The sequence below is a fragment of the Lytechinus variegatus genome, chromosome 1 (genome assembly GCF_018143015.1).
Source record: "Lytechinus variegatus isolate NC3 chromosome 1, Lvar_3.0, whole genome shotgun sequence".
NCBI classification, from domain to species: domain Eukaryota; kingdom Metazoa; phylum Echinodermata; class Echinoidea; order Temnopleuroida; family Toxopneustidae; genus Lytechinus; species Lytechinus variegatus.
In genome coordinates, this window is record NC_054740.1 from 57537302 (window position 1) to 57565032 (window position 27731).

General features: G+C 36.8%; 1 protein-coding gene across 1 annotated transcript; it reads left to right on the top strand.

The window, feature by feature from the left end:
- Positions 1-1303: 1303 nt before the first annotated feature.
- On the top strand, positions 1304-27602 carry LOC121417972 (succinate dehydrogenase [ubiquinone] flavoprotein subunit, mitochondrial-like). Its single transcript, XM_041611681.1, has 16 exons — positions 1304-1528; positions 5572-5673; positions 7476-7637; positions 8218-8273; positions 8739-8826; positions 15840-16004; positions 16732-16880; positions 17198-17322; positions 17947-18115; positions 18920-19115; positions 19673-19873; positions 20684-20776; positions 21746-21844; positions 22752-22895; positions 23800-23913; positions 25502-27602. Exons 1-16 carry the CDS (start codon positions 1463-1465, stop codon positions 25586-25588), a joined length of 2016 nt encoding a protein of 671 aa, XP_041467615.1. The 5' UTR covers positions 1304-1462; the 3' UTR covers positions 25589-27602.
- The last annotated feature ends 129 nt before the right edge of the window (positions 27603-27731 follow it).

Sequence of the window (27731 nt, forward strand, 5' to 3'; positions counted from 1 at the left end):
AAAAATCTGCACGTTCAGGAAGCCAAACATGATTTATAAACAGTGGCGTAAGAGGCGGGGGGCAGGGGGCCAAGCTGCCCCCCCCCCCCGGGGGATTTAACCGGGAAAACCAAAACGGGAAAATAGAAAAGGGAGAAAGAGAGAAAGGGAAAGAAAGAAAGAGGAAGGGGGAAAGGAAAGGGGAAAATGAAAAGAAAGGGAAATAGGGAAAATAGAAGGAAAGCGGGAAAATGAAGGAAAGAAGAACATGTGAGGAAATACAAAATATCCTGAAATACTAATAGCCATGATAGCATGATTAGCAACATAGAGGGATACAAAATGAAAAAATAATACATAAATTAAATGAAGCGAAATTTTAAAATGTCATAACTTTCTTATTTTACATCCGATTTTGATGAAATTTTCAGTGTTATGCTTTTTATTTTTTCTCTTTTTATTCAAATCAAGTTTTTGTTGGGGTGGACTTGTCCTTTAAGGGGGTACTAGTAGATCTGAGTAGATCAAGCGCTGCGCTGGCCGCGTTAGCGAGCGCTAGGATTATCGCCCTTCACCGGGTGTTCATGGCTTAGGTCTGCTCCCGAAGCTCCTCAAATTTGCCCAAATTTGCACCCCTAAATGGCGTAATTTTCATAACCAAATTATCAACCCCAAATGGCGTGAAGAGAGAAAGAAAAGGCTACCCTTATGGCGATTTACCAGCGACTAGGTGCTGAAATGCAACCCTTTTTGCCAAACATGCCAAAGACGTCGACGCCGTCCGGGTGCCTGAAATGGGACCCTTTTCGACACTTTTTCTGAACACGGGTGCGTAGCAGGCCATGTGGAGAGTGAGCCCCCCCCCCGGCCATGCTGTGCCCCCTCTTTTGTTTGTACTTATCACGCATTGAATGCTCGGGCCACAATCATTAAAAAAAACGACTGTTCATACATATGACCAGGAAATTTTTGGCTCTTGCTCCCCCTCTCCCCTGGCCACCGACCCCTGCGACGACCCTGTTTTTTTTTTACCTATGGCCTAACCTACTAAACGAAACCCTCTTAACATTCTTCTGAACCATTGCAATCCTAACTCTGACCCTGTGCAAATGTCGCAGGAACCTGTCGCACATCCTTCCCATCCGAAACCCGACAACTAAAAAGCCTCTTTCGCCGCCCCAATTCCTCTCGCATTGTTATGTAACGAGAATTGTGACTCGTTTCGTAAGTGGCTTTCGCTGACTCCACCAGTATCATCGAGTTTATACGCTAAATGAATCCTCGCTAGCGCTGAACGCACAAGCGAAATCGGATATGAAGGATATTTCATAATAATAGAAACTGAATTGAGAAGACCGTCAGCCGAAGACGACAGAAAAGAGTGCCAATCGGATTTAGCTAGCTAACATTTTAGAAACCTATTGAAATATCTGTGGAAAACAGATTTGAGTGATTGCAGCGTTGTCTCCTTTAATAAATAAAAATGGCAACCCAGCTTGGAGTAAGATTATGGTCAGCTGCAAAGAAAATCGACATATTCCCAAAACTTGTAAGTACCGGACGATACCGTACCGTACGGTGATACGGTACGGTACACGACGTTACTCTCTGACAGACAGTGAGACACCACTGCACTGGCATGACTTGCTGCCACTGCTGGTAACGGCGCGACCGTGCCCGTGATGCGCTCAGCTCAGCTAGGCCTGGGGCCGTACTACTCTGAAAATTATCATAAGAGAAATATTCTTGTATCTTGAGAGTTACAATAAAATCCTCATTCCGAAAATTATTTTTTCTTGTAAATTTTCTTGTTTGTCATGTTTGTAACTTTCGAAGAGCATGTGTGTCATAGCTAGAATTATGCGTAAAGTTAAAACGGCGCATATGGCATAATCCCTTTGGCTTTGTGAAAGATATATCAATCGAGATTAAATCAAAAGGTATTCTGAAAAGTCTCTTTCTTTGCGGTCTCTTTCTGAACTTCTTTGCAAAATACAAGAAAATTTACAAGAGGTAGGGCAAGGCTCCACATTAACTTTTTTTGGTGTTGGCCCGTTAGCCCGGTTAGGGCCACCAAAACCTTCAAATGATTTTTTTTGTGGCCCATTAGTATGATGGGGGGACCTAAAGCTACGCACTTTGTTTTCAAACAATAAAAACTGTCCCAATTTCAATATCTCAACAAATTATATTTCACTAATTTGTGGCAAACATTCTAAAGATCATTAGCCAAGTAGAAAATATCACAAAACTCACTAATACGAAAATCCTGTCGTGTTTTTCGAACACCTCTTGATTTCGCCGCCCGATGTAGAAGGGGTCCTAAAGCAGTAGAGGCGCACGGCCAATATTGGAGACTGTCTCCAATGTGGGAAATTATCTCCAATATCAGAGACTTTTGTAAAGAATTTGGGTATCCAATTTCAGAGACAGTCTCCAGTTTTGGAGACTAATTTCCTTTGTTTACATTTGCGGCAAAAGGATTACCTTGGCGGCAAATAAAAATGTGATAAGCAGATTCCTCATGACAAATTACCCCTTTTCACCGTCTACTTTAAAAATTCACCGTCTACTTTTGTTTTGATAAGGATTTTTGTTGTCAATCACACACAAAACAAATGGGCTTCTGATCTCAGTGAGACAAAATTTTGGGTGGAAAAATCATGCTTTTGTTGGTGTTGTTTCTTTTGTCCTTTTGCAAAGCAAGTCTCCAATGTGGGAGATTGTCTCCCCTATTGGAGAGAGTCTCCCATATTGGCCGTGCGCCTCTACTGTAAAGCTACGCACTCGATTTATCATGCAAAAAAATAGTATTTCCTGTGCCTCCATTTCTAAAATATATTCAAATTGTTATAGGATAAAATAAAAATTAAAGCGAATATAACTCCAAACTTCCTAACAGTTGTTGGTTTTCTCTGCATTTAGAGATTTACTGCAGCCTCTGTAGAAAAAAATTGATAGGAATTGTTCATCACTCTGCAGTCACAGTTCCACACACAGAGTGCGCATTTGCCATTGAAAACTGCATGTGCGATGAGTGGTGCGTAGCTTTAGGACCCGCGCAGCTTTAGGACCCCCTACCATACATTGTAAAGTTTGGTGGCCCGAAAAATATAAAGAAAAATATTAATTTGAAATGAATAAAACAAAGTGAAATATGCTGCAGTCACGTACACGTACCACTATTCTTTGTACATCTTGTATGTTAATCGTGCTTGCTGTTTACTTTGCTTATTTTGTGGTAATATATAAATTGTTCTATCATTGTAAATATGAAATGATTGAAAGAGAATAAAAGAATTGTATTGTTTCCAGGTTGTGCATTTTAAATCTCCATGTCGACACACACTCATAATGGTAAAGTAAATAAATAGTGCATATAGCAAACTCAGATAGATTTACAAAACAAGTATTTTTCCTTTCTTCCTTTTTGATCATAAAACCTAGATTATGCAGGCCCCAAATCCAGTTTATTTTCTCTTTTCCAGCATTTTATAGCAGGAGAAAATCACAGAAAAACATGCTGCAGAATTTATAGAACAATGTGTAAAAGGGGGAAATAAAAATCATTTTTAGAATAGTATATTGAAAAAAGAAATAAAAAATTGTAAAAAATGAATAAGTGAAATAAAACAAAAGAAAAAATGAAGAAAGAAACAACAAAGAACAGGAAAACAACATTTGAGAAAAAACAAAAGAAAATGTAACTTTGTAAGAAAAATGAATAAGACAAAATTATCAAAAAATGGGGAAAATTATTATCATTATTCAGTAGAAACATGTTCTTTAATCAGGCATATTCAATGGGAAGGGGTATAACTGGTTTAATCACTGTAAAAAAAAAATGAAAGAAAAAAAATGAGAGAACGGCAAAAATTATCTGGAAAAACGGTGAGAAAATTCCTTCCCTATATTTGAAAAAAATGATGGAAAAATTCACATTTCATATCAATGAAATGCCTTCCCAAAGTATTTACTTCCTTAAGAGTGATTTAAGAAGTCATTTGTAAACAAGAAAGAAAGAAGCTGCCTATTTATTTTTGGCTAGAAGAGACACAGCTTCGAAATAAACCAAATATCAACATACATACAAATGCACATACGGGACTGTGATGTACTCACCTATGTGTTTTATATGTATTAATGCATTTGGAAATCGGTCTTTTTGAGTCAAAAGAGAGGTCATAATTCCTCCTTTTAATGCTTGCAGATAATCAGGTTTCAGTAATACGGACTGTAGAAGGGCATTTCATTGGTGTAAAATGTGACTTTGACATAGATTTTCAGAGTTCTGGGGAAGATTTCTTAGCAGTAACATTTCTTATCACAGCTCCCTGAGTCTGAATAGTCTGCTCGCGCATAGCTAGCTGCAGTGGTTTCATGCACGCAAAGCTCAGCCGGCGCGGCCGGCTGAATAATAGTTACTGTATGCTAGCGGTAGTAGGCCTACGTACTGTCATGACTATGCAATCTTTGTGTGTGTGTATTTGTGTGTAGATTAACAAAAAAGGCGCATGACGAATTGGCTTGCAATTTGAACTGTAGAAAGTTGATAAATACATGCAAAATCGGGAGAAAAATTGCGCTACTTTGAAAATTATTGGTTGCCGGATTCGGGCCACCAAAACTTAACATTTTTTCAATAATGGTTGCCCGAGATGAATTTTTGGTGGCCCCGGGCCACCGCTAATGTCGAGCCTTGGGTAGGGGGCTATTCATGCTCGATCTATTTCTTGCTGCATCCTGAAAAAACATCATGTTTTACAAAACAAAAGGAGACTTCCCACAGACATATCAACGTATTGGTAGACTTATCAACAATTTAAAATTGGTGTTCGAGACGATATATCTTTTCAGAGAAAATACATGTATGTCTATAGAGAAGAGCCATGTGTATTTTTAGCACAGACATAATAAGCATGGGGGGCACAAGAAAATTATGCCTGATATCAACAATGCGCTTCAATTATTTTTCAGAAGAGACGCTTCTATAGGTTGACCTAAGCTTAATGATAGGTTGATGATGAAATATTGGGCATGTCAGATAAAATAGGAGGATGTCCTTACAGAGACGCGACAATTTTCAGAATACCGATTTAAGAGAATTATAGCAAGCTGTTATCTTATCGAGTTACGAGAAAAGTTAAGACAGTTTTCAGAATACCACCCCATGGGCCATATTCTGAAAATTTTAGAGTTGTTATCTTCAGAGTAACAATAAAATTAAAATTTTAAAATGCTGTTATATCTCTCAACCTGGGACTGGCTTAGCCCAGGGGAAATTCCCGCAAATCGCCAACCTCCAGAGTTCCAGCCTTGCCTGTCTCCCAACATTAGCCATATAGAATGCTGGAATCTCCAAATTAATGAAAAAAATATGTACAAAAATATTATGGAGGTCATGCACTGCACCTACATGTAGATTTGCATGATTGGGGTTGTGACAAAATTGTCAACCTAACTATTTTCACTGATCAATATATTTTGAATGTGGGGACTTTGAAGAGCTTTCATCTGCAGTGGATCAGTCCTTTGTGTTATTCTTCCAAAATAACGTGGAAATAATTTGAAAGCTTCATGATCTTTGTCCAGCTTTCTGCAGGTAATCTTGTCAGACCAGCAGCAACCAGCAACAGGAATTTTCATTTCTCAATAGAAGGAAGACAAACAGGAGATGGAACCAAAACAAGTCAGGTTAGTTAACACCAAGAGTCTGTTGATACCATAGTATCAATATGTTATTTCAATTACAGTGCTTAGATATGGTGTTGGTGTTGCGGCTCAGGGAACTATGTGATGCATGCACATTCCACGGTCGATCATGACACCAGCATCATTTTAAGTACATTATTGAAATCTGGTATTGGTGTTATGGCAACATCGACACCAGTGGCAAAGCTTTGAAGTGAGGCTGGTCTAGTGTTGAAATCTAGTATTATTGTTATGACAAAGCTACTGTAATTATTAGTAACGATACCTCACTTGAAATGAGGCTTTACTCGATGCTGCTGTTTATTTGATGTTCAGGGGAGATAATGAATTTATGAGTGAAAATCAACAAAGCTTCATGCAATGCATGGAGCAATGACTCTTGGTTTCTTGAAGTGATTTTAGACATTGCATTCTGTACGATAAGTTTCACTGCAATTTCTCTCCCATTTTACTTGCATTATTGATTTGGTTTTCGCATGTGCAGTTGTAAGACTTGATTGCCATGTGCTATCAAAGACATGATCAGTTTCTTCTTACTAAACCCACTTCAGTGTTGGAAGCTTAGATCAGCAGCCTTTTACATTAAACCAAACTTGAAATCACCCATTTAGCATGTACAGTCTCAAAGTTTATTACTTGATATTTACAGTTAGGATTCCTGAACTTTATTGCATGTGTTCATTTTTATTGACGAATCGTGTGGATCATTTTAGGCGTCATTCAGTATTAGATGTACATGTATATACATTATTTGCAAATAATGCATGCATTTGCCTTGAACCTTGTATTTGCTCTTAAAATGTTAATGTTTAATTGGGGCAATTTCATTTTCAGTTAATGTACATGTAAGAAATCATATGTTTTTCTCCTTTTCCCCGTTTATTCATCTTCTTTTACTTCTACTTCTTCACTCTTTTTCATCCTTCTGAAGTCTTCATTATGTTTCTAATTTTGTATATCTAATTTTATATGTATGTAATTATTATTGCAATTTGTTAAGCAGACAAGTGAAAGACTGGTTTTGTTGAATTTATTGCCATTTATGAGCAACCAATAAATATTTATGGGCAGGGTCCCATTCATCATACATGTACAACTGAACATGCATCATTGAAATCAAAAGATGTTCAACATCAACGGAACTGTATATGCAACCTAGACATGCTACAAACAATGGATCACATTTCATGAAACAACATATGATTTGAGACTTGCACAATGTAAATTAGGATTTTCTGATGTACTAAATACAATTATCCAGGAAACAGAAATTACCAGATTTAGGTTAAAGGTCAGTTCATATAAGCCTGGGGCCCGTTTCATGTAACGTGTTACAATAACAACTTTGCTATAACAGTTAAAAGCTACTGAAATCCTTCTTTGTGATTGGCTGATGTAAATTTGTAATAGAAATTGTGCAGTTGTCATTTTAATAAGTCTTAATGAAACAGAACCCTGGAAGAAACGTCCTGCTTCATGTACGCAATGAGATTTAGAATTTGATGAAGTATAAGTGTGTGTATTCATCAGATACATGTTTTGCATGTAAATTTCATAAAATTCATACAAGTAAATACTCAAGAGGAATCGAAATGAAAACAAATGTTTGACATAAATAATTTGTCTCAAAGTCAACAATTATGCATATATATGTTTGTTTATTTATTTATTTTTTATTCAGTTGGTATTAAATGCAGGTTAGCATTCTTGGGGGTATTCCGTTTATATTTCAATGTTACCTATGTTTAACTGTATCATGATTTCTCTCTGTTCATCTTCTGTAGGTTTCAAGAGACTATCCTGTTGTTGATCACACCTTTGATGCTGTTGTGGTCGGTGCTGGCGGTGCCGGTCTTAGGGCGGCATTTGGTCTGGCTCATGAAGGATTTAAGACTGCCTGTGTCACAAAACTCTTCCCTACCAGGTCACATACAGTAGCAGCACAGGTTTGTTCTCACCGAGTCATTTATTTGTGACCCACTTGGTCAAAATCTCATTGTAACTTTTAATATCAATTAAGTTAATAAAAGTTTATTCCTGTTCAATATAGTTGCTCATTTATTGATACAGTTATGACCAACCCTGTGTTATTGATCCACAACTTAATGAATGGTCTTCTTTAACACTGCAAAAACTCTGGTGTTGATTTAACACCAGCCCAGAATCTATATATGTCCACACCAGAGAAGTGTTGAAACAATACCAGTTTGGTGTTAGACCAAAACAAAACTGGTGTTGTGTAACACTTCTCTGGTGTGGATATATAGATTCCGGGCTGGTGTTAAATTAACACCGGAATTTTTGCAGTGTATTTGTGATATATTTAAGGTTGAAACCCCTTTGTTCACTAATGACCTGTCTCACAGAGCATTGATTATTTCACATAACTCAATGGGTGGCTCAGTTGAGACCTACATGTAGCAAGTTTCTGCTGTGACCTACCTAGTCCAGAATTCATTCATCAGTTCAGATGTGACCCATTTTATATCCTGAGGTCATTTATTAATCCCTCTCTTTTTTTTACAGGGTGGTATCAATGCTGCACTTGGGAACATGGAACCAGATAATTGGAGATGGCACATGTATGTTGACTCTCAATACATTTTATTTCCATTTGAACTTGTTTGATGAATGGGCAAGTTGGCTCATTCAGTTGTAGTCATGTTTGATGAATACCAGACCCAGACACCTGCATGTATATTACATGGTATCATTCCTTTTCCATAATTCAAAACAATGGTTGTCTTCATCAAATGGAGAGTCATTAACGTAGGATTTCATGAGGAGATCATATGGACGATAATATGTTAAGCAACAAAGAAATATATAAAGATAGCTGAAAGTTTGAATAAAATTGGAAAATAATTAGAATTTTTAAAGAAAGTGTTGATTTTCAGACCGATTGGATGTTATGAAATACAACAGGAAGAAGTTTCTGAATTGGTTGTATATATTAGAAGAATATGTTAGATCAATGATTAGATTTATTAAATAAAGGTAAGAACGCAGTCATTGATGATCTCCTTATCTGTGTGTTTTTTCTATAGGTATGATACTGTCAAAGGCTCTGATTGGCTAGGAGATCAAGATGCTATTCATTACATGACGGAAGAAGCCCCCAAGGCTGTTATTGAGGTAATCCTTTTATTTAAAAAAATATGAATAACGGGGAAACATATTTAATTAAGACATGTGTTTTTCAACATAGTACAAAGAAAAGGTTGGAAATAGATGACAACAGAATCCATACATAGAACATTAATATAGGTTTATGACACGACTGAGTACATAATATATCAAGTACATTATTGTAAGGATTTAGTCAGTATTGACTGTGAGAAATGAGAAAGATATGGCATTTTAAGCTTAAACTTTTTTTACCAAATAGTTATCTGCTCATCCTGGGCCAAATGCAAATGAGTGAACTGATGATGTTCGTCACTATTTCTTGTGTATTTTTTACATGAAATATTCTTATTTTCCCCTCATTAAAATGTCAAACAGAATTTGTTTCCTCCTCGTAAGAGGTGGAATTGCAATCATTGAAACTTATTGCCATTCCCTATGGTGAAATCTGCAGAAAAAAATGAAAAATTCTATTCATATAAACACAAAAGAAATTGTGAGTGGCATCGACTCTTCATTCCTATACCATGTATCGCTACGATGTGCATGTAATTGCTACTTTAAAAAAAAGCAAAATATCAAAATGCCATGCCTTTCATATTTTAAACCAGATTTGTTGGGTGGGCTTGCCCTTAGGATTAATGGAATAGGAACTGTGTCTCTGAAACATGAAGCTACATGAATGATTGTGGGTCTGATAACTCTTATTGATTGCATTGCGTACAAACAATCATTAAAGACAGCCCAATGATCAATTGCTAAGACCAGAGGTACATCAGTATCAGACCTTCATTTTTGAGGAGCGCGATCGCGCCGGCGCTCCTAAAAAAAAATAAGGAGAGCAAAAAAATCGTGCTCCTAAAAAAAAAAAAAAAAAAAATTCACATTTCACATCTTTGAATCCATGAAATGGCCTTCTATTTTCATAATTCCTTGAAATTACTTTGATTTAGTTGAAAACTATCAGAAAAATGAAGAATATTCATCTCTTTCCCGACTCTGATTTTAATTTAAACTCGGTAAATATTGCAGTCCCATGTAGTCCCATATGGAGATTTTCATGGCAACACCATGGAAGTCTACATGTGGGACTACAATATTTACCGAGGTAAGTTCAAGTCAGAGTCGGGAAAGAGGTGAATATTCTTCATTTTTCTGATAGTTTTCAACTAAATCAAAGTAATTTCAAGGAATTATGGAAAAAAGAAGGCCAATTCATGTATTTAAAGATGTAAAATGTGATTTTTTTTTTTTTTTTTTTTTTTTTTTTTTTTAGCAGGAGCGTGTACGACATCTTGTAAACGTATTGATATGACCTAGGCCTAGTTTCACCACAGATTAATTAATAGCTCCACAGCTATTGCATATACAATGTTAAGAAAGATCTACAATTTGTCATACATGTATTGTAATGAATTGATTTGAGCTGTTCACGGAGAGCGATTCTCAAAAAAATAAGGAGATCAATCTATTGAGCTCCACAAAATTATAAACATGAAGGTGTGCAGTATTATCTATTCCATAATATTTTATTTCGTAATTCTCCTGGAGAAATTACAGGAGATCCCGCCCGCGCATGCGCAGTCATTACGTTCGCAGCATTGATTTTGGCAGTCATTTTCCGCCATTTGGGGTAAGATAAAAATTGCTTTTTCTTCCCCTTCTTCGAGTTGGTTGCTGGAAATTATGCGTTAGAGCTCTTTTCTATTACAACCTCCTTCTGATATCGACATTGGGTTCGAATTGGAGTACTTCATGACAAAAATACGATTATGATTCGTGATTTCTTGAATGTGGGTACCAGCCCGCGGGCGACTCAGTCGCAGCGGAGTGCGGTTTCTCCACCGGGCCAGACGCCGGCGAAGCCGGGGGCAGGGACCCGTTCCACGAGCCAGCAACCAGCGTCGAATCAACAGTCTTCGTATTCGACTTCGTCGAATACAGTTAACTTCATGATAAAGGGGATATGATCGAATCTCCGTCGGGCTTTTCGGGCATAGGTACCGATATGGCACTATTGAAAGCCAAGCCCAATAAAATTGTCAAAAACATAAAGATAAAGGAGATATTAAATCTCCGTCGGGCTCTTCGGGCATAGGAACCGATATGACACCAACAAAGCCAAGCCCAAAAAGAATGAACCTTCCCCCTCAACTTCAAACTCTGAGTTTGAGGAGAGACTAAATTAGAATCGCTTTGACTGAACCACTGGAGAACCAGGCTTTTCAGAACCAGTCATGCATGCAGGGAGCCAGTTACTCCCCAGGCATAGGTCAGCCATTATCAAGATAGTATTCTGAGGCTGTCTTTTTACGATGATAATAATGGTTATGATGATCAGAATTCTTAAATACAGTTCCACGCAGGTCAGTCCATGTGACCAATGTCAATGATGACAATTCACAAGCTCCAGATTTCGAGAGTGGGGAAGGTGAATGTGATGTGGGCGGCCAATTAAGGCCCAGGCATACCGGCATTAGCCGCTAAGTTTGCCCAGCCCCAAGAGATGGGGCACGGCAAATGCAATTGATAACCTTGGTAGATATGCCAAGAGTTAATGCTCCCATTTGGGATCAAACTAAAACAAGTAGGCCTAACTAGACAAAGAAACCTGCAACTACAAAAAATTCAACGTTCACTAACCAGAGGTTTGACAGCATTCATGCAATCTTTAGACCCAGAGAATATTTCTGAAGCTCAACAAGATTGCCTCGCTTTGCTCAGCAATACCAATTTTGAGCTAAATTGCACAAGGAAACGTCTTATCAGACCTGATATGAATATGAAATTTACACCATTGTGCAAATCTTCCCAAGTGGGCAAGTTCTTATTTGGAGATGATCTTGCTAAGCAAGTGAAAGACCTGAGTGGGCAGCTGCAGGGATGATGAGAGGCCTGTCTCACACATATCACCCATATGCCAGGAATAAAACCAGTACTCGTGAATCTGGATGAGCTTAATCAGCCCAACATGATTTGTGGTCAGGCAACCATAGGGTCCTTTTTTAGGGCATCCCCAGTGGAAACGACACAAGAACAAGGGTCATGACCAGTGGCAGAACCCAGGCTCGCAGAGCAGAATGCCTCTCAACAGCCCCTTTCCCCCAAAGCAGGGTGCATCTTGGAAGAAAACAAAGTAACTACTTCTACTGAAGAGGCGAGTTAACTCAATGATTATTCAAAGTTTCCTATTGGTGGCCGAATGAGGCATTTTGTAAACAATTGGAAAATATTACTTCTGATCACGTCATCTTATCAGCTGTTGAAGGGTATAAATTAGAGTTTGAAAATTTATCTATTAAACCATACCGTTCACTACCCCCACACTGTTTTCATATCAGAACAGTTGAAGTAATTAAAATCAAGAAATCATACACTTACTTGAGGAAAAGGTGATTGAACAATGCTCCCATGAGAATGGAGAGTTCGTGTCCAACATTTTTATTCGGCCCAAGGAAAATACTGGGCTAATTAAGAGTTATTCTGGATCTTTCTGACCTGAAAAAGTATGGCTGTCAGCATTTTAAGATGGATAGCATACATACAGCAACACAATGTCAGAAAATTTGTTTTCTTGCCTCAGTGGACCTCCGGGATGCTTACTTTTCGGTCCCAGTTCACCCTTCAGATAGAAAGTACTTAAGATTTATTTGGCAAGACACGCTTTTTCAATTTACATGTTTACCAAATGGTTTGAGTACTGCACCACGGCTCTTTACCAAAATTTTGAAACCAGTGTTTGCCACACTGCACCAAGCAAACCACATCTTAGTGGGTTATCATGACAACACCATCATTATTGGTAACAATAAGGCCCAAGTACATAAGGCAATTGATGCCACGGTTGGCCTTTTATCAGAGCTTAGGTTTATTATTCACCCTGATAAGTCGGTACTCAAACCATTACAGGAAATTACTTTCCTTGGATTGGTCCTTAATTCAGTGAATATGTCCATTACATTCCCTTCTGACAAGGTAAATGAAGTTAAATAGTGTTGCTTATAGGCCTCCTCCAAACTAACTTGCCTAGTATTAGAGCAGTCTCCAGAACAATTGGGAAAATTGTACCATCATTCCCTGCTGTCCAATATGGCCCTCTTTTCTATCGGGCTTTGGAATTGGACAAAATTGTAGCACTGAAAATTAACAAAGGTCATTTTGATAGACCCATGCAACTCTCGCAGGCAGCTCGGTACGATCTTGAATGGTGTATAGCAAACCTGCACATTGTATACTCGTCTTTGAGAGTAAAGAACCGGACCTGGAGTTGTACTCCGATGCAAGCGGTTCGGGATGGGAAACTACATGTATAGAGCTAAATTCTCGTAAAGATGGGCGATGTCATGCCGAGGAGCTTGCCAAAGCTCAGAATAATGAGATTGATTATCTTGAATTACTGGCAGCCTTTTTCGGACTAAAGTCCTTTTGGACATCTATGAAAAATACCATATCCTACTACGCATAGATCATGTAGTTGTAATGAAATTGCAAATGCAATCTGTAAATGGTGTTTAGAGAGAAATATTTGGCTGTCTATTTCTTATATTCCAGGCAAGCTAAATGTAGTAGCTGACAAGCTGTCTCGTAAATTCAATGATAGGACAGAGTGGACACTGGATAAACAAGCTTTTAACCAATATACTCATTTTGGCTCACCAGATATTGACTTATCTGCATCTCGACTAAATAATCAATTGCCTAGGTATGTCTCTTGGCAACCCGATCCTAGTGCATTCTTGGTTGATGCATTCTTTTTTCTAAACTGGGCCAAGTTGAATTTTTATGTCTTCCCATGTATTTTGTCTCATGCCAAGTTGCTTGCAGAAAATTCTGAATGACAAAGATATACGGGCTTGCTAGGTGTCCCATATTGGCCCTCACAATCGCGGCTTCCCTTGCTCCAAATAATAGGGAAACCTGTAGAATTGAAGAGGAGGAAAGGGTTACTAACTTTACCCTTCTCAAATTTCACCCCTTTTGAGATCACATTGATGTATATGTTGCACGATCTCCGGAAACTTTTCAAGAGACTGAATAAAAAGACCACGGAGATCATAAAGTCTTCACGGAGAGACTCTACTAAAATCAATAATAATAATAATAATAATGCTCAATTCTTGTAAAGCGCATGTAGCATAGCATGTCCCTATGCGCTGTATCTACATAAGAAAATGGAAAAAATTTATTTAGACAAAGGTTGGAGTTATGTTCAATCATCAAGACATTTATTGGAGTTCCTTACAAGTTATGTGAACACAGAGCTGGTTATAGTACCTTGAACACTACAGAAGTACCTTGTCTAAATTTTTAGTTTTAGATGGTCCTTTTACAGTGGGAACTCATTCATTAGTGCACCACTTTATGAAAGGAACCTTTCAACTTCGACCACCCAAACCCAGGTACACTAACATATCTGGGACGTTAAATTAGTGTTGAACCATTTAAGGAATTAAGCTAGCACCTGAGAGAACCCTTAGCCTCAAGCTCTTGAGCCTAAAAATTGTCACCCTCTTGGCACTAACCTCAGCGCAGCGGGTGCAGTCGCTTCATCAGTTAAACATTGAGCATATGACTCTTAAAGATACTAGTAGTGGAGTTACGTTTTGCTTTGGTCAACTACTGAACAAGACAGACCAGGGCATATGAAGATATGACATTGGAAGCTTACCCTCTAGATAAGCGACTGTGTGTTCTTGATTATCTAAAACATTATATTCGAAGAACAGAACGTCTGAGTGGATCATAAAAAGTTCCTTTTTATCAGCTATCAGAAGCCTCATGTGAGGATAAGTTAATTTATAACAAACCATTTCCCTTTGGATACGAGTAAATCTAGCTGCAGCTGGGGTATAGACACTGATTTCTATAAGGCGCAATCCACGAGGGCTGCGTCGGTGTCAGAAGCTGAGAGGTCAGAAGTTCCCATCGCTGCTATTATCTCAGACAGGCTGGATGGACTAATGAGAAAACTTTTAACAACTTTATCATACGATTTGGATCAGAAAAGTGACTTCTCAGCCTCCTTGTTAGGCAGTGCCTCATACTCGGTTGTAGAGGTTATGTTGTGTTCACACCAGGGTTGTGACTTGGTGTAATTTTGGTATCAAATATGCCTCCTGAGCTTTGAAATCTCCTGTAATTTCTCCAGGAGAATTACGAAATAAAATAAAAAGATTAAATGAGAACAAAGTTTGAAATTTGATATTTATTTTATGAGTAATTTGGAGGGAGAGATTACAGGCCCCCCACTCCCTCCCATTACTCAAGGGCAAAATTAGCTCTAACTTGTTCTCATCTTAGTTTAATCTTTCTTGCTGTTTTATCAGGAGTCATATTTGATGCTTTGAATGATGACTGCGCATGCGCGGGCGGGATCTCCTGTAATCTCTCCCTCCAAATTACTCATAAAATAAATATTAAATTTCAAACTTTGTTCTCATTTAATCTTTCTATTATTTCTAAGTTACAAAGAGTCCAAAATTCATGTGCTAGACTTGTCTATCTTGTGCCAAAGTTCCACTACACCTCCTCTGAGAGCTCCGCTGGTTGCCAGTGCGTCAAAGAATTTCAATCAAAATTCTGTTAATTGCATGTCAATAATTTATCGGTCAGCCCCATACTACATAACAGAATTACTCAAACTTAAAACCCAAATCGCATAGTCCAAGTCTGTGAAGTTCCACAGATAAATCATTGTTCCAGATCCCCTTACACAAAACAAAAGACACACACACTCTGCGATTCGCACTTGGTGCTCCCAAACTTTGGAATAGCCTGCCAATTGACGTAAGAAGTTCCCCACCACTTACTATCTTCAAATCAAAATTGAAAACCTTTCTCTTTAATCAAGCAATTTCTGTGTTCACTAAGAGAATGAAGAAAGAAGAGCTCTGAAGTAGCGCAGCTAAATATATTCATATAAAAGCTGAGCTATACAAATTTCTGTTTCATGTTATCTATTCTATTCGTTATCGATCCAACTTTCTCCTTTTAATTCATTTCAACTCGTTACTATTCACCAGCTTGAGAACTATGGTATGCCTTTCAGCAGAACAGAAGAAGGTAAGATCTACCAGAGAGCGTTTGGAGGTCAGAGCTATGACTATGGTAAGGGAGGTCAAGCACATCGATGCTGTGCTGTAGCAGACAGGACAGGTCATTCACTGCTTCATACACTCTATGGACAGGTAATAACTCATGTTACTCAAGCTTTATTGAATAGTTTTTTCTTTTTCCACTATCAAAGCTAGATTTGAGCCGTCGCAGCAAACTAAAATTTCACAAGAAACTCTTTAAATAAAGGTTGCCATATTGTCATAAATCTTATAAAGTTACAGAAACCTAACTTTATGAAAGAAAACCATCTAAGCTGAAATGCAATTATACTGCCAATCTTAGGGTGGGAGTCAAATTGACACCCCCCCCCCATATATCCTGGACTGAAATAGCCCAGTTGAAATAGGGTTTAACAATTTGTTTCACAGTATAGACCAGGGGCCTGTTTTGTAAGGACTAAATACTTTAGAAACTACATGTATGTCATTGTGGTAACAGGGATCAGCATCCCTGTTAAGCAAAATTTGAAACCTCTGCAGTTACTTATATTTGAAAATATTCTGTTGATTCATATTAACCCCCAAAGTATTAATGATAGTAGATTTTTTATGCTTTGTGTATTTTTATAATTCTATTTTGATACTGTTATGTTTAATGCTGTTTTTTATGTAAAAGTTCTGTACAATTCAGCTCTTGCTGCGAACAGTCTTTGAATAAAATACCATTATTATAACCTTAAATGTTGTGATGGTAGTTACCATCATGGCAGCATTACACTAGTTGTAGCTCTTTGTGAAACCTGCTCCAGGACAGTTCTTTACATCAAGTGAACATGAATTTTTTTTTTCCTTTCCACAGTCACTGATGTATGATACATCATACTTCATTGAGTACTTTGCACTGGATCTGATTATGGAAGAAGGGGAGTGTCGCGGTGTGGTGGCGCTCTGCATGGAAGATGGCTCAATCCACAGGATCAGGGCCAAGAACACAGTCCTTGCTACTGGGTAAGATAATCAATCTAGGTCACAAAAGTTTGTGGGAACCATTGTGATTGGTTCATAATCAGTAATTTGAACACAAGCCATTTGCAAGGATGATTTTGATTGGCCATTGTCATTGACTGCCAAACTCTGTTGCTGATCCATTCTTTTTCTTAAAGTTGATGGATAATCTGCAGCATCATTGATCAATACGTATAACATGTCTTTTCTAGTTTTGCTTCTCATAGTATAATTGTTAAAAAAATGAAAAATTAGAGTAGCTGTGTCATTTCTAGTTAACATATGCATGATTTGTTTTATTTTCAATTTTTTTTTTTCAGTGGCTATGGACGTGCATACTTCAGTTGTACCTCGGCTCATTCATGCACCGGGGATGGGACAGCTATGCTTACCAGGGCTGGGCTAGCGAATGAAGATATGGAGTTTGTCCAATTCCACCCCACAGGTAATTACAAGGGCCACACAATATGATATCTTAATGTCACAATATGATATCTGAATGTCACAATATGATATCTGAATGTCATGATATCTGAATGTCACAATATGATATCTGAATGTAAATATGATATTTGAATGTCACAATATGATATCTGAATGTCAATATGATATCTGAATGTCGCAATATGATATCTGAATGTCAATATGATATCTGAATTCAATATGATATCTGAATGTCAAAATATGATATCTGAATGTCATGATATCGTAATGTCACAATATATTTGAATGTCAATATGATATCTGAATGTCTCAATATGATATCTGAATGTCACAATATGATATCTGAATGTCACAATATGATATCTGAATGTCACAATATGATATCTGAATGTCAACATGATATCTGAATGTCACAACATGATATCTGAATGTCAATATGATATCTGAATGTCACAATATGATATCTGAATGTCACAATATGAAAAAAGGGCAGCAAAATGAAAGTCTTTTTCCTCTGCCCAACATTGTTGATGCCTCATATCAATGGTGCAGAAAATTATTAATTTATTAGCAAGATCCATGTGATTGTAGACATGCTTTGAATAAGTTATTTTGTATTTACTAGGTATCTATGGAGCGGGTTGTCTGATTACAGAGGGATGTCGAGGAGAGGGTGGATACCTCCTCAATAGTGAAGGTGAAAGGTTCATGGAAAGGTATGCTCCTACTGCCAAGGATCTTGCATCAAGGGATGTTGTCTCAAGGTCGATGACTATTGAAATCAGGGAAGGAAGGTGAGTACCTGCTGTAGCAAAATGAGCTTGGTTCCCTTTTTCTTCATTTATATTTATGGTTAATTTGATTTGAGATTTGATTTCAGCAGACTCACCTGTAAAACTATCCTATGGATGTTTCACAAATATTTAAGTATGACTTAAATCACACTTAAATGTAGACGCGTATCTGAAGTATAACACACAAGACATTTTATCCGACAAGTCCCATTTTATCTGACAGTTACCATAGTAACACTGATTCTCAGCCAATAAGAATGAGGAAAAGATGTCAAATCTGACAACTTGGATTAAAATGTTGATGAAACCCTCCCCAGAAGGCAGATTATACTTGTACTTTCGAGGGGCTGTGGACCATTTTGCTGTCCCATCCAGTGTCTTTGTTTTTGTTATGATGACTTGATGTCTATAATAGAGCAAAGTCTTAAAGCAGATACGAACCAATAGCGCCATCTCAAGTCCTCAACTACTCATACCTGGCCATTTTCCTGACCCATAATGCTAATGTAGTCTCGCAATATAGACCCACTTGAAAAATAACATGCGAATTAACTACTCAATACATTTGTAACGCAATAATCATGTTACCAAGTAGCAAAACAATTACTTTTCCTCTCAAAACAATTTAGTTACTCTATACAAATGCAATTAGAGGTCAATTTATTCTCTGTAGTATTAGTAGATATCTGAAAAGGTATATATTAAGACTATGTATTTGTAACACAGTCCATGAGAGACCACACACAGTTTACTACCCTTTAAAAGTGATTTACTAGTACACTATCCGCTCTTGTACTTGTCTAGGGGCTGTGGACCAGACAAGGACCATGTATACCTGCAGCTGTCCCATCTACCACCCCAGCAGCTAGCCACCAGGCTGCCCGGTATCTCGGAGACTGCCCAGATCTTCGCTGGCGTGGATGTCACCAGGGATCCAGTCCCGGTGCTCCCGACTGTCCACTACAACATGGGTGGTGTGCCTACCAACTACAAGGGACAGGTCAGTACTTGACTCGAGATTGAAACTTCTCAGAAATGAATAGCATCATTCTAACTCCAACCTCATGAACACACAAATGCTTGTATTTTAGCTTTGATTTGATCTAAACTCTGGTCAACGTTGTGGTTTAGCTATAGAAAGCCAAGTGAAATAATGAAACTTTTTAGATACCAAATTGAACAGCACATTTCGCAATCATATCATTAGCAATTGATCGCTAATCTTTGTGTCACGGAGCCCTGAACATTATTTCTCTTTGAACCTTGCTGAAGTGAGCATTGCGGAAGATCTAGAGCTAGTTTAGATAAGACTAGTGCCTCTTTCTTACTGCTTACCAGCTAAACACACAAAAGTGAAATCATTATTCGGTAAGGTCTTACCCTACATGTAGATTGCATTTGGTCAGTTAGTGTAATTAATTTGTGATTTATTGTGTACAGTTTGTTTTTTATAGAATTGCCACATATATGTTACACATTATTTGGCGAATAAAGATGATGTATAAAATGTGGAGTAACAATATGACATTCATGCACATCTTCCACTTGATATGATAGGTCCTGGAATACAGTGATGAGAATGGTGACACAGTTGTTCCTGGTCTGTATGCCTGTGGAGAGGCTGCCTGCGCCTCGGTCCATGGCGCCAACAGACTCGGAGCTAATTCTCTTCTTGATCTGGTTGTCTTTGGACGTGCTTGTGCTCACACCATCAGGGAAGAGAACAGACCAGGAGATCTGATCCCAGACATCAAAGCGGTAAGGCTCACCACCAAGGGTGTGTTTCATCAAGATTTAACTATGTTGGTAACCATTATTGTTACAACCATAAGAACCTTAATTGTGATTGGCAGCTGAGTTCTGTCACCATTGTAGTTTTCATAATTGTAAGTCTTAATTACAATGGACCTGGATCCTTCATCTCATCTGTTCCTATAAAAAAAATCTGTCCATCAATCTCAATATAAATGGTAAACAAAACCCTATATCTAGTCATTATTCCTTCATTATTATAAAACCTTTTCATCTCCCTATTTCTGTCTCCTGTCTTTGAAGAAATTAAGACAGGAGTCAAATGTTGGATTTCTGGTGTGTCTCATAAGCATCTTGTCTCTGATTTTCAATGAGAAATTTGTTCTGAGCCAGTCATATGCAAGGATATCAGGAGATAATAACAAATTGTGAAAATAACAGACTATTCATTTCACAAAATGCTTGACAGGAACGTTGGTTCTCATGTTATATAAGTCATTACATTTACAATTTTCCATTAATTATATTAACATTGATACATGCCATTTTACTTTCTCTTGTCTAGTATTACCATATATTTATTGTATTCATTGGAAGGGAGAAAAGTCTTGGGACTTTCATGAATGGTCGGCAAGTATTCTCTATTTTCATGTGAATTGCTGGCTCATACCAAAAGGGTTTAGCCCATTGAGAACTAGACCAACTGCCTCTTGTAACCCAGTGAATGTTATAAACAATACAAGTTACAAGTACATACTATAGTATTTTACTAGTGCTTGTCATTTATTGGATTTATTCTCCTTTTGTTTTTTATAGAATGCCGGTGAGGCTTCAGTGGCTAATCTTGATAAGTTGAGGTATGCTGACGGTGACATCAAGGCTGCTGAACTCAGGCTCAAGATGCAAAAAGTAAGACCAATGTTATCAAAGTATTGCCAATTAATTATTGTTATGTAATAAAATTCATTTTCCGTAGATGCCAAAATGCAATCATGAGGTGTTGATCTCCACAAGGAGCTTAGAGTAACTCTTGGAAAGTGATCGGAAGCCACAATTACTTTTTTAAATTTCTCAGTAAACTAATGAATGAATATGATTTATAATGCACCAGATCCATTCTGCAGTTTAAACTTTTATAATATTAGTACATATAGTTGTTGCTTGTGCAAGTTTGGATGTATATGAACCCATTCCCTTGGTGACTGAGTCTGCCTATCAGACTGTGATCCATTGAAATGTATTTTAAATCATGATTAACTTGTCTGCTATGGGCTGGTAGATATTTCTTGGTCATTGAATACCGACTTACACCATTGTCATAAAATCCTTGGAAACAAAACTTCCTTGAAATCGCCCATGTTATCAATTCAATCTATGCATGTATTGGTATTTGGACTTATGAAAATAAAAGGGTACATTAAGTTGTAGCTAATTATTTGCGAAATTCTTATTGAATATGAAGTATTAAATGAGTAGTCTCCAGACTGGTTTTTCAGTTAATACAACTTTTGCAGATGTAATGTGACTTTGCTCCAAAGCTTTGATATCGTTTAGAAATGTGATGTGTAATAATTTATCTCTCGTTAAAATAGAAAATGGGAAGATGGACTAACCATTGTAATCCATCATATTATGTCGATGGTAATTAGGAAGTATATCATGGAAAACAAACTCCATTGCAGAGGGGTTGGACCACTGATTGTGGTTTAGTTCCGTGTATGCTTATCATTGTGCATATATGCGACCTTCAATTTAATTAATGGGGTTTTTTTTTAAGGGGTGTTCATGTAGTTCTTAGGATATTAAACAACCCTTTAACAATAATTTTGAGACTGTCCTCCATTATTCAAATTTGAACTGAATGTTGTTTGTTGACAGACAATGCAGAACAATGCAGCAGTGTTCAGGACTGGAGAGACATTAACAGAGGGTTGTGAGCTCATTAGTGATGTCTACAAGAACCTAGATAACATCAAGGTTAGTACCTCCCATGGTTTTATTTTTTTCATGAAAGAATTTTCACCGACAAAGTTGCTCTGAGCCAATCAGATGCAAGGATTTTGGTAGCTTATAACAAACAATAGTTAGTGAAAATCTCTATTTATTTCATGAAATGATCCCCTGGTCTAGACCAGCACATGCCATTGTATTTATCAATATACACATAAAAGGTCTGAATACAAAGACTATTGAAGGCTGAATGGAATTATGTACTGTGTAGCCTGATAAACCTGATAATCAAGTTGGAACTTGTGCTAGACTTTGTTTTACCAACCAGTTAGTAAAATTGCTAATAACAGTTTGTGCCAGCTGACTAGGTTGTGTTACACTAGCAAAATACAACAAGGGAAGGTATGTACATTTTCCATTACAGAGCATATGTAAGGTATGTACATTTTCCATTACAGAGCATATGTATCTTTCATTTAGACTGATGCTAATGCAATATCGTTATGTCTAGCCATGATGATGATATACATAGTAGTTGTTTGGGATCTCATACTCATGTCATATATCTCTATGGAACCTAAGGAGGAAGATGATCACTGTTTATTTAATTCATGTCTTATAATTTGAATTGGATATCTGGAAATATATATACGAGATTAATTTAAAATTAATTTCAAATAAGTATTAATTTTAAAGATACCCTGAGTAAGAAATGTAAGAGATGTGGAGAGACGTATGTATTTTTCGTATTTATTTTAAAAAGAGAAAGAAAAATACAGTCAAACTTGTCTTTAAAAGGGATGCTCCAGGCTGAAAATATATTTAAATAAATAGAGTAAAATTCACACAGAAGAATGCTGAAAATTTCATCAAAATCTGACGACAAATAAGAAAGTTACTGAATTTTCAAGATTTGCATTTTTCTTTGTCCTAGCTCTTTGATCGTGGCATTGTGTGGAACACAGATCTGATTGAGGCTCTTGAGCTACAGAATCTTTTGTTGAACTCGGTCCAGACCATGTACAGCGCTGAAGCACGAAAAGAGAGTAGGGGAGCCCATGCAAGAGAGGATTTCAAGGTCAGAAATCAATTTGCCACACTTACTGTTCTATGAATAAACCTCTTGTTGGCTAGCTCTTGTCCACAGTTACCTTCAGATGTATGTACAATATTATTATCTACCCCCAAAGTGTGCATTTAATCTCTGAATGCATTTAGGTAACTTATTCCATTAACCTGCCTTTGATATTTTATGAGCCACAATGCTTGTAACCCAGTTCTCGTAAATTGTGTACCAAATGAAACCGATTAAACTTTTCTTAAACCCCATCTCATTTTCATTGATCTTTCTTTTGCCATTTTGCGACTTTGGATTCTGATACCAGAGATAGCCTCTCTGCAATTGAACCAGTCTCTTCATTATTGACATGTGCTTAAAAAAGATTATTGAAGCTAGCCTGTGTAAAAAATGTAGTTCAATTTGACTGTGGAATTTGTGCAGTGCCCTTGTAAAGTTTGAACAGTTTCTTTTGGAACCCAGTTTATATTCCTTGTTGATATATCAAACAATCCTCTAGCAATTCTAATACCAACGGGTATCTGCACATGCTCATATTTTATCCATAATTTGGCTTATTATATTGCCACCCTTTCCCCCTTAGAAAAAAATATAGATAAAAAAATTTGAAAATATTTCTGTCAGAAGCAGATTTGTTCCACTTTCTATAAAGATAATTCATCCCTTTTAAGTTTTTATATTTATTTTTGTTTACCCAGGGTAACCCCATCAGTGGACTAAGCACTGTTTTTCTTGGGGGCCCTGTATACAAGTAACAAATACATACATATAATAAGTACAAACAATGAAAAAGTAATAAACAAGGAAGAAAATATGCTCAAAGAGACTAGCAACTTGCAGGATATACACACAGACAAGTGAACAATGATTGAATGCTTGTTCTCTCTCTGTTCTTTGCATGCAGGATCGTATTGATGAGTATGATTATAAGAAACCCCTCGAAGGTCAAGAGGAGAAACCAAGTTCAGAACATTGGAGAAAACATACCATGTCATACATGGATGAACAGACTGGAGAGGTAGGTCTTTTGTTTTTTTCTCGCCTGCATGGCAGAGCGCGACTGTAGGCGCCGCTTTCCCGGTGGCAGCAACATCAAATCTTAATCTAAGGTTAAGTTTTCGAAATGACATCTTACATTAGAAAGTATATGGACCTAGTACATGAAACTTTGACATAAGGGTAATCAAGTATTACTGAACATCCTGCCTTGGTTTCAGGTCACATGACCAAGGTCATTTAGAGTCAATGAACTTTGGGCATGTTGGGGGTATTTGTTGAATTTTCATTTTTAATTTTTATGGAACTTGTTCATAAAACTTGGACAAAAGTGAAATCAAGTATCACTGAACATCCTGTGCGAGTTTTATGTCACGTGACCAAGGTCAAAGGTCATGTTTGGTCAATGAACTTTGGTTATGTTGGGGTATTTTTTTAATTTTATGGATCTAGTTCATGGAACATAGACATAATGGTAATCAGGTATAAATTATTGTTTTGCACATCTTAGATCACGTGATCATGGTCAAAGGTCATTGTTTTTCAATGGACGTAGTATTTCAATATCATGTGAATGTTTTCTTTTTGAATGATTATTCAATTCCTGTTTTCAAAGTCAGCACTGCTGCTATAATGAATCGCGTAGTGCAGGCGAGGCTGCTAGAGCCGTTCCACTTGTTTTACTTGCATGTTATGTTACCACTTTGTGAAGAGGTGGGTGTTTCACAAAGTTGTCTGCAATTTACGATGGCTTTACGCATGACTGGTGACACTTTCTTGTGCAAAATGATGTATCTCTATGCAGCTGACTTGCAGCAATAGGTGTCCCAGTTGTATGTAAAGTCAGTTGAAATTATAAGAGCAATTTTATGTAACACTTGCCTCACCGTATAAATCATTTCAAATAACTTTGCATCTGGTTCTATTCATCCATTTTAGTTGCTTTGATTACTCTAAACAATGAATCATTTGAAATTACTTATGTTTTTCCAGTTTGGGAAGTTGTCAGATAATTGACCATTTATAATGGGCTTATTTATTGAAGTTGAAATTCTGAAGGATTGACTGAGAAAACTGGAAAAATTAAATCACAGGGAAGGTAGACATTTAGTCTTGTATTTCTAGATGGTATTGATTTGCCCATGATTTGTTTCTTATATCCTATTTCACTTCATGAAAATTTGATGTTGAAATTTCAAGATATTTTGAAATCCATGAGTTTCTGTCCCACTAATTTTTGCCATGACGATTGTCAAATATATCAGCATTCATGTCATTGAAGGTCACGGGGTCAAGGCCAAAGATCTTTTCTTGTATTTAAACTTAATATTGAAATACAATATTTGTATAGGTAGGTCATAAGATATCACAAGCACTTTAATGTAATATGTTTTTTTCTCTCTCTCTAATATGGGAAATGTGTAAAGCTACAGATAACAAACAATAGGGAAATCCCATTTTGAATAATTTTTGTTATTATAAGAAGTGACAAGTTTATTTTCATGAGTAATGATCTCTCTCTGTCTCTCTCCCTGACCCTTTTCACCTCTTTCTCTTTATCTCTCTGTCTTGCTATCTCTCTCTTTGCCTTGCTCTCTCCCGTCTAACAGGTCAAGCTGGAGTACAGACCAGTTATTGACGAGACCCTAGACCAACAAGACTGTGCTACTGTCCCACCGGCAGTACGATCTTACTAAACCAGCATCCATCAGAACATCATGAAGAATTATACATATATACATTCTAACTTGTCTGGAACAACCAGCGTCTGGAGTAAATAAGGTCTTAATTAATGGACATGTTCCTGCAATGCAGGTTTTGATAAAGAATATTATCATAAGGAAACCAGGTTGTGATCTTTCTTGACGGTCTCTCTATACAGCTGGTTTCTAAAGCAAGTTTGACAATACACCACAGAAGCTAGGGTGAATATAAAAACTATGTGGCCAAGGATTAGATTTCATAAAGGTCGTCTCAGCAGATGTTTGATAAATGTTGTCACTTGCCTGTCAATAGTGAGTTGATTATTACTCAAATTATGGTAAAAGTTGGTGGTCACTTCAATCATTTTGTACCAAGGGTCTAAGGTTTGGCCCTGTATATGGAAAACTACAAAGATGAAGTTGCCATCACCCTTCTTCAGTGATTGTGAAGCCATATTCCATGAAGTCATGTCTACTGCTTGCTGAAAAGCATATTGTTACAAGATATTTTGTCACGTCATCAATGATAAGTGGTTATTTGTTAAATGTCTTTTGTTTAAATGTGGGAATGTGTGTCTTACGCCGGGTTACCTGTGTTTTTCAGAATGCTCCTGCCGAAGTAGAATGTTGCGTTCTCTCATATCTTGATTTAAATTTGGATATTGTATTACATTGAATACAGTGATACCATGGAAAACGCTTAAATTTAGGTTAATAATGTTCTATTAGTGCTTATTTGGAAATGATTGGGAGCGTATGACAATTGTGGAATGTTAATTGTTTCATTCAGGAGCTTTTTGTTTGATATTTTTGCAATTTGAAATAAGTTTATCGCCACCATCACCCATCTCTAGTTGGTTCTGTTTCTTTAAGATCATCATAAATGGTGTTCATGTGCGCTCCATTTACGTCATCATTATGAAATATATGCACACTTTGTATTAACCAAGAAATGCATTATTTTGGGCTTTGTTTTGCACATCGTTCAGTTGTTTCCTGCTGTGGATATCGTTTGAATTTTGTTGTACGCAGTATACATCCAGTAAACGTTCCAACACTTAATTATTTAAATAGAGCTAGATACATCCTTATGAATGAAGCGTACATTGTCCTGGTCAGTGAATAATCTGGTAGAATAAAGATTATTTTGCCTCAGCATGCCAAAATGAATTATTTCCAGTGCAGTCTCCTATGGATACTTTTATATCAAGCTCAGTATTGTTGTAAAGTGAGACATTAAGGATCATCCTTCTTCATGTTGACATGAAAACAATTATCCTGTGTATGATGTGATGTGATCCCCAATTATATTGCACTCTGTTATTAAAAAAAAAACAGTTTGCAATGTATGATATGACTAGTATGGTAAATAATAAACCATGTCTTATTTGATTATGTATTGTATTTACTATTTGATTGGAAAGAAGATAGAAGTTTTGTTCTACCTCTGAATTCACACATCTAAAAGTTAAGATGTTATTGATATGTTATCCTAGATTGATAATATATAACGAATGCAAGATATATTCAATATACTTAAGAATTGGTTTTAATTTTGCACTTATCTTTGTATAAAATGATTTATTATCTGAACATTTTGGTAATAAATATTGATAATGAGGGTTATTATAGGATCAATTAGAGACTTGGATTTTTTTAATCTGTGTTGCAGGGATTCTAAATTCATTTATGAATAAATTTAGGTGAAAGAAATCCAATGATGTGAGTCAAGTAAGAGCTGTATCATTTAGAAGATTTTCCCCCTTTTTTTGTTGATACATAAAATGCAATATAAATATTTTTTTCCTGTAAATGATATATACATGTATATGCTATCAATGTAAGTTTTCAATTTGTCATTGGGGTATTCAGCTATTAATAACGACATCAAGATTTATATATAACTTGATGAGCTACCACAATCTTAAATTACTTTGTTCACTTTTGTATCCAGAAAAAAAAAGTAAGAAAGAAAAGAAAATAATTGCACAAACTTTCTTTTTTTATGCAAGAAAAAGAAAGTGAAGTACACCTGATGGTCACAATATCTCCCCCATGGAAAGCAATACACAAGATTTAAGTTGTAACTGTTGCTCACTCTCCGATATATATTTTCACTTGCTGTGGTATACTAGTA

What these genes read in the sequence shown, in the direction of transcription:
- LOC121417972 (XM_041611681.1), top strand. Translation starts at nt 1,463, where the DNA reads ATGGCAACCCAGCTTGGAGTAAGATTATGGTCAGCTGCAAAGAAAATC. An exon ending in TCGACATATTCCCAAAACTT is followed by an intron (nt 1,529 to 5,571) that starts GTAAGTACCGGA and finishes ATCTTTGTCCAG; the next exon opens with CTTTCTGCAGGTAATCTTGT. An exon ending in TCAGGCTCAAGATGCAAAAA is followed by an intron (nt 20,777 to 21,745) that starts GTAAGACCAATG and finishes GTTTGTTGACAG; the next exon opens with ACAATGCAGAACAATGCAGC.